The sequence below is a fragment of the Diachasma alloeum genome, unplaced genomic scaffold (genome assembly GCF_001412515.2).
Source record: "Diachasma alloeum isolate Michigan unplaced genomic scaffold, Dall2.0 Dall_scaffold_00186, whole genome shotgun sequence".
NCBI classification, from domain to species: domain Eukaryota; kingdom Metazoa; phylum Arthropoda; class Insecta; order Hymenoptera; family Braconidae; genus Diachasma; species Diachasma alloeum.
The window spans coordinates 956,804-965,012 of NW_021680352.1; the positions used below are offsets into that span (position 1 = coordinate 956,804).

Below are 8,209 nucleotides of genomic sequence, written 5' to 3' on the forward strand. Positions count from 1 at the left end.
ATAATTCTAACGAATGTTCGAAAATGCAAGGTGGTGCATAGGCGCCGCCATCTTGCTTGCATAGCCCCCCCCCCTCTGTTGGCAGGGGCTTCAAAGATGGCGGCGCTCTCACCTCGTATTTTCAAATATTTTTAAAAATTATTTATTCTCCTCTGATCACCTTCAACTCGCGTCATCCTGTTCCTCTAAAATGAACCAATTTTTTAAGCCATTGTCCAAATTTTTCCGTGCCTTTTTGACTGAGAATTCATGGCTCGAGGAATTCACACACTTCAATATTTTTTTCCTACTCACAAAATCTTGTTGGGAGGGGAGGGGATGTAGAAATCGGTGTGCTTTTCTCGAAAATTTCCGTTGGATGAGTCAATTTATTCAATTAAAAAAGGTGCAGAGAATGCAAATAACGAACAATGCCGCTTGAAAAATTTGTTCATTTCCTAGGAATTGCAGAGAACGAGTTGAAGATCGATCTGAGGGGGATAAATAATTCTAACAAATGTTCGAAAATGCGAGGTGGTGCACAGGCGCCGCCATCTTGCTTGCATAGCCCCTCCCTCTGTTGGCAGGGGCTTCAAAGATGGCGGCGCTCTCACCTCGTATTTTCAAATATTTTTAAAAATTATTTATTCTCCTCTGATCACCCTTAACTCGCGTCATCCTGTTCCTCTAAAATGAACCAATTTTTTAAGCCATTGTCCAAATTTTTCCGTGTCTTTTTGACTGAGAATTAATGGCTCGAAGAATTCACACACTTCAATATTTTTTTCCTACTCACAAAATCTTGTTGGGAGGGGAGGGGAGGTAGAAATCGGTGTGCTTTTCTCGAAAATTTTCTTTGGATCAGTCAATTTATTCAATTAAAAAAGGTACAGAGAATGCAAATAACGAACAATGCCGATTGATTCATAAATCTCTGATCGACTGGTCGAGCTGAGTCAAAGCCTCCCTGGCGCCAGCCCCAATCTGTCCCTCCATGGAGTCCAAAGGCTCGAGACTGAGGATGGTGGCGGCTTCTTTGAGGACATTAGCAGCCTCAGTCATCTTGGATTTGAGGGCCGCATCATCAATGACCCCGGCATTCCACTGGGACTTGGCCAGGAAGAGAAGTGGCGCGTGAAGTTCATACAGAGTCATTCCCCGTATTCTCGTTAATCCGGGCTCAACGACATCGAGAACCTGGAGGAGAAGCCTGCACATGTCCACCTTGTGCTCGAGAACAATGTCCGGTAGATCGTCGAGATTGTACTCCTCCACTCGTCCGTACAGCTGCGATAACGAGTGCCTGAAACAGAGGTTCACGTATGAAAAAATTCAATAGAATTTGCTAGAACATTCTATTGGAATTCTATGGGGTTTCTATAGGGTTTCCATTGGAATTCTATTGAGAAATTCTATTTGTGTAGAATCAGCGCAAAAAACAAATAGAATTTTTCAATAGAATTCCACGAGAAATCCTATAGAAATGCCACAGAATTCCTGTAGAATTCCAATAGAATTTTCTAGTGAATTCGCTAGGATTTCTATTGAATTCTTTCAGCTGCGGTAACGATTGCCTGAAACAGAGGTTCACGTATGAAAAAATTCTATTGGAATTCTATAGGAATTTTTCAATAGAATTCCACAAGAAATCCTATAAAAACGCCATAGAATTCCTGTAGAATTCCAATAGAATTTTCTAGTGAATTCGCTAGGATTTCTATTGAATTCTTTCAGCTGCGGTAACGAGTGCCTGAAACAGAGGTTCACGTATGAAAAAATTCTATTGGAATTCTATAGGAATTTTTCAATAGAATTCCACAAGAAATCCTATAAAAACGCCATAGAATTCCTGTAGAATTCCAATAGAATTTTCTAGTGAATTCGCTAGGATTTCTATTGAATTCTTTCAGCTGCGGTAACGAGTGCCTGAAACAGAGGTTCACGTATGAAAAAATTCTATTGGAATTCTATAGGAATTTTTCAATAGAATTCCACAAGAAATCCTATAAAAACGCCATAGAATTCCTGTAGAATTCCAATAGAATTTTCTAGTGAATTCGCTAGGATTTCTATTGAATTCTTTCAGCTGCGGTAACGAGTGCCTGAAACAGAGGTTCACGTACGAAAAAATTCAATAGAATTTGCGGGAAAATTCTATTGGAATTCTATAGGAATTCTATGGGGTTCCTATAGGGTTTCTATTGGAATTCTATTGAGAAATTCTATTTGTGTAGAATCAGCGCAAAAAACAAATAGAATTTTTCAATAGAATTCCACAAGAAATCCTATAGAAACGCCACAGAATTCCTGTAGAATTCCAATAGAATTTTCTAGTGAATTCGCTAGGATTTCTATTGAATTCTTTCAGCTGCGGTAACGATTGCCTGAAACAGAGGTTCACGTATGAAAAAATTCTATTGGAATTCTATAGGAATTTTTCAATAGAATTCCACAAGAAATCCTATAAAAACGCCATAGAATTCCTGTAGAATTCCAATAGAATTTTCTAGTGAATTCGCTAGGATTTCTATTGAATTCTTTCAGCTGCGGTAACGAGTGCCTGAAACAGAGGTTCACGTACGAAAAAATTCAATAGAATTTGCGGGAAAATTCTATTGGAATTCTATAGGAATTCTATGGGGTTCCTATAGGGTTTCTATTGGAATTCTATTGAGAAATTCTATTTGTGTAGAATCAGCGCAAAAAACAAATAGAATTTTTCAATAGAATTCCACAAGAAATCCTATAGAAACGCCACAGAATTCCTGTAGAATTCCAATAGAATTTTCTAGTGAATTCGCTAGGATTTCTATTGAATTCTTTCAGCTGCGATAGCAAGTGCCTGAAACAGAGGTTCACGTATGAAAAAATTCAATAGAATTTGCTAGAAAATTCTATTGGAATTCTATAGGAATTCCGTGGGGTTCCTATAGGATTTCTATTGGAATTCTATAGAAAAATTCTTTTTGTGTAAAATCAGCGCAAAAAACAAATAGAATTTTTCAGTAGAATTCCACAAGAAATCCTATAGAACCGCCACTGAATTCCTGTGGAATTCCAATAGAATTTTCTAGTGAATTCGCTAGGATTTCTATTGAATTCTTTCAGCTGCGATAGCAAGTGCCTGAAACAGAGGTTCACGTATGAAAAAATTCAATAGCACTTGCCAGAAAATTCTATTGGAATTCCACAGGAATTCAGTGGCGGTTCTATAGGATTTCTTGTGGAATTCTACTGAAAAATTCTATTTGTTTTTTGCGCTGATATTACACAAAAATAATTTTTCTATAGAATTCCAATAGAATTTTCTAGTGAATTCGCTAGGATTTCTATTGAATTCTTTCAGCTGCGATAGCAAGTGCCTGAAACAGAGGTTCACGTATGAAAAAATTCAATAGAATTTGCTAGAAAATTCTATTGGAATTCTATAGGAATTCCGTGGGGTTCCTATAGGATTTCTATTGGAATTCTACAGAAAAATTCTTTTTGTGTAAAATCAGCGCAAAAAACAAATAGAATTTTTCAGTAGAATTCCACAAGAAATCCTATAGAAATGCCACAGAATTCCTGTAGAATTCCAATAGAATTTTCTAGCGAATTCGCTACAATTTCTATTAAATTTTTTCAGCTGCGATAGCAAGTGCCTGAAACAGAGGTTCACGTATGAAAAAATTCAATAGAATTTCCTAGAAAATTCTATTGGAATTCTATAGGAATTCTATGAAGTTCCTATAGGATTTCTATTGGAATTCTATAGAAAAATTATTTTTGTGTAAAATCAGCGCAAAAAACAAATAGAATTTTTCAGTAGAATTCCACAAGAAATCCTATAGAAACGCCACAGAATTCCTGTAGAATTCAAATAGAATTTTCTAGCGAATTCGCTAGAATTTCTATTAAATTTTTTCAGGCGTGTTGCGGTCACTTACCTAGAAGGGGATTGAGTGTTAAGAGATGATAATTACCTTAGCATTGTGAGGAACGCGTGACGGGGGTGGAGAACGGAGTGGTATTTTTTTATTATGCTCTCTCTCTGGTGGATGGCGTCTGGGCCACAGTCACCTGTGATTGCCTCCACCGCCTCCACCTCGGAATTTATTATCTGGAGGACTTTCTTCACCGCTGCTCCACTCGTTGAGAATTCACAGTGGGTGCACTTCCACGTACTTTCGGGATCTGTAAGTGAATGTAGTATTGAAGTGTCTAAAAAAATATGATCTCATTTCGATTTTTGAGGGTTGAATTTCGAGTTGACCCTTTACTTGATAATTCAATGGAAAAACTTGGGGAATCCGCTAGAAAATTTTATTGGAATTCTATTAAAATTCTAGGGAATTCTCGTTAGAATTCTGGACACAGCCGATAGATTTCGATTTTTCTATATGAATACGAGAATACCTGGGCATGAATTTTCTATTTTTTTCACTCGGATCCTGTAATGCAAAATAAAACAAAATATAGCGGAGAAAACTTGAAAAAATTTCCAGAAAAATCAAAATCTTTCGACTTTATCCTATGAAATATCCAATAGAATTTGGGCAAAAAACAAATATAATTTCAACGAGAATTCATTATGAGAAGGAACGAAGAATGGAATGAAAAAAACTTGAAAAATTTGAGCGCAGGAAATTCTATAGAAAATATCTCAATAAATTGTATAGAAAAGTTGAATTCTATTGACGTTGACCATTTCAATAGAAATATAATAAAATTTTCTAACGAATTCGTTAGCTTTTTCTATTAAATTTTTTCATCCATGTGAGGGGGTAAGTGATATGAGGATGTGAAGGTACCTAAAGAGTCCAGTGAAACGACAACTCCATTATCACACTTGTTACACTTGAGAGAAGACATGTGTGTTCCAAGTTCCGTTGGATCAGAGCATCGGGGGCAGGCGCACTGGAAGTGCTTCCCCACGAGGAGATGCTCTTGTCTCAACATGGTCGGGAGGAGCGAGTGGGTGTAGCTTCCCAAGAGCTCCCCGTTCTTGGGGACTCGCACAGTCGTCCTGAGTCTCACCCTAATTGTTTATAACATTATAACTCGATAAATATTGGTTGTATCGGAAAAATGATAGTCTTTTTTTATTGCTGAAGGATGATGGATTCATATAAAAATGACATTTTTGCACAAAGTGCAATTTGCAACATGTTTGTTAATAAACAATATAAAAAGTTTATAAAAAAACTTATGGGTGTGAGGCGTATTGGAGAATCCCCTCACACCCCAATTCGTTGTCTCTTCGTCTGATGGTCTCACCCGTAGTCATCAGTCTGAACGCAGTGGCTAGTGTTAGAGACACAAGAATGATTCATGAGGGCGACTGTGGGGTACAGGGCCCTCGCCCCATACCCCCCAGCCGTCCTGATCTCGTGGCAATTGATCTCCAGAATTCCGCAGGCCGTTTGAATAGCTTCCTCCGAGAATCTGTCGAGCTTCAGCCGTTCTCGGATGAACTTGACGATGTTCGTGTCGTCGGTCTTCCACTGGGTCCCCTGGCTCCGCTTCTTATTGTGCGCCTCCATGTCCTTCACTTCTCGATTCCATCGCTCCGGGAATTTCTCGGACGCCAGGAGCAGTCTCAAGGGGGTGATGCACTCCAGCTGGGGGAGACCGTTCGGATTCTCCTCCTCCAATGCTTCTTTAACGTTGAACTTCTCCTTCGAAGCTTGGAGAATCTAGGGAGAGGAGAAAATACGCTGGGGATTATTTCCGGAGAATGGCGAACGGTGCCGCGGACGCGAGTAACGAAGGGTTAAAATTAAAAATTATTTCCGGGAAATTTGGTAGGGGGAATCAGTGAAAGCGCGAAGACATACGGGGCACTCGTATTCCTTGTGTTGCGCAGCATTCTCGCAGGTCTCGTTACACACTGGCCAGTGACATTTGGAGCACAGGGGGGTGGTGTCGGGGGCCGGAGGCCAGGGGGTGTAGCATGACAGGCATAGGGGGTAGGTTGACGCCTTCGGACCCACTACGAAGGGCAGCTCCGTCAGAATCTCTTCTCCGGGGTCTAGGTCTTTGCTTGCCACCATATACCTAAGGGCGTTATTAATTTTAGTATTTTTTTCTATTTTGACAATGTCGAAAGTTTATTTTTAATATTAACGATTTAATTTAAGTTCCAGTGATTTTATCTGCAGAATATGTTTCGTTGAAAACTTCTATTTAGAGAGTTCAGAAGAAATCCGATAAAATTTCCTAGCGAATTCACTGGAGTTTTTTTATGAAATTCTGTCGTACGTGTGAATTTGCAAACAAAGAATGATTAAAATTATTTTTTTTTAATTATCTCGACTCCCAGGGAAGTCCCCAGGCGATTTCTTTATTTTTTTAAACCAATCTATATAACAATTTTGTAAATTAAGAACACGCAAAAATTTTCAGGGTTCACAAGGGTCAGAAGGGTCATAAGGGTCCCAAGCATAATACGTTTTGCTTTTTTAGGAGAGAGCGAAGCGAGCGGAAGGGCGACGCCCCCCCCCCTCCCAGCGGTTGGCGAGCGAAGCGAGCAGGGGGCGAAGCCGCCTAGTTCAAAAACATTTTCATACGCAAAAATTAACACCTGTCAAAAACAAGATGACATTTCAATGCGGTAACGCGAGCCTGTCTACACATATGGACTTATTATCAATCACTATTTATCGATGTGATAAAGAAGTGGTATTTCCGATCTTTGTTTGAACTCACGGAGTTGGGGGGGGGGGAGCGAAGCGAGCGGAAGGGCGACGCCCCCTCCCCTCTTGGCGGTTGGCGAGCGAAACGAGCGCCTAGTTCAAAAATATTTTCATACACAAAAATTAAGCAAAAATTAACACCTGTCAAAAACAAGATGAAATTTCAATGCGGTAACGCGAGCCTGTATACACATATGGACTTATTATCAATCACTATTTATCGATGTGATAAAGAAGAGGTATTTCCGATCTTTGTTTGAACTCACGGAGTTGGGGGGGGGGGAGCGAAGCGAGCGGAAGGGTGACGCCTCCCTGGGGGCGGGGAGCGAAGCGAGCAGGCGACGAAGCCGCCCAGTTCAAAAATATTTTCGTATCCAAAATTTAAGCGGCGTAACAGACGGTTGAAAAAAAGACTCATACTGATCGTTAAAAGTACGTTAGATCGTATTGCCAATTTATTTGTCTTAAAATGAGAGGCCCTTAGGAAATTCAGGGTCGTAAGGGTCAGAAGACATGCAGAGAGACGTGGGTTAATGACCACTCTCGACTGAAATATTTCAGAAGCGGATTTAGAACTGAAATGGGAACGTCTGGGGGACAATGAACCGCAGTAATTCTTACCTTCCAACTCTGTCGTTGGAGAGAATCTGGTAGGTCGAGGCACCTGCAGTTGAGTCCTTGACGGGAATAGCGAGATCATTCTTACAATCACTAATTCAACGAGTTTTTTAGATATTCAGAGGCATGTAGGGGGTACTTACAACTGTCGCTGACATTTTTCACTTCACGGGGTTTTAGGTAATCAGTGTTTATTCAACGATCGCGAGATTCGAAGTACATACCCAGGATCGGAGGGACTCGGGTTTTATAGACTCGATGGAATTAAAAATACACGGCTGTTCAACTTTGCCAACAGTAAATTCTAGATTATGCTACTCTCATCTACACGCTGGGGGGGGGCATATCGGGTGGGTCTAGTATCTTCGAAGGCGGTTTATTTTTGGGTTCCGCTGGGGGAGAGCGCTTATTGGTCGGATTGCTCGGTTGTTTATGCTCGAAGTTGGTAAACAAATTCATGTCAATTGTTTCGCAAGTGGTCGTTGTCGTTCTAGGATCTTCTTCCATTGGTGTTTCAATTGAAATAAATTTCGGCTTTTTCATTTTTTTGTGGAGATGAGTAAGGAGAATGGAGATTTATCAATGGAATTCAAAGAAAAACGTTCTAATTATCGGAAAATAGATTACATTTTTTTTCAATATTTTTTTGAATTAAAAAAAAATCAAAAATAAAAAAAATTTAAGTAATATTCTAATAAAAATCAATTTCATATTTTTTATTTATTATTATTATTTATTTTATTAAATAAATAAATTTCATATTTTTTATCCTCTCATGAAGATGAATAAAAAAATGGAAATTTGAATTCAAAAATGGAGAAAACGCGCTAATCATCCGGAAATAGACTAGATTCCATTTTCGATATTTTCTTAAATTAAAAAAATAATAATTCAAAAATAAAAAAATTAAAATTCAAATAATATTCTAATAAAAA

The 8,209-nt window shown here is 39.0% G+C and overlaps 1 protein-coding gene across 1 annotated transcript; it reads right to left on the reverse strand.

The window, feature by feature from the left end:
• Positions 1-833: 833 nt before the first annotated feature.
• On the reverse strand, positions 834-7,494 carry LOC107048313 (SET domain-containing protein SmydA-8). The gene is made up of 7 exons (XM_015271440.2): positions 7,418-7,494; positions 7,278-7,333; positions 5,799-6,018; positions 5,239-5,657; positions 4,773-4,999; positions 3,945-4,155; positions 834-1,282 (listed from the first exon to the last, which is right to left on the reverse strand). Exons 1-7 carry the CDS (start codon positions 7,430-7,432, stop codon positions 904-906), a joined length of 1,527 nt encoding a protein of 508 aa, XP_015126926.1. The 5' UTR covers positions 7,433-7,494; the 3' UTR covers positions 834-903.
• Between the last annotated feature and the right edge of the window lie 715 nt (positions 7,495-8,209).

Coding starts and splice junctions, on each gene's coding strand:
- LOC107048313 (XM_015271440.2), bottom strand. Junction 6,019..7,277: donor TCCAACGACAGAGTTGGAAG/GTAAGAATTACT, acceptor TAACGCCCTTAG/GTATATGGTGGCAAGCAAAG. Junction 5,000..5,238: donor GTTCAGACTGATGACTACGG/GTGAGACCATCA, acceptor ATAAACAATTAG/GGTGAGACTCAGGACGACTG.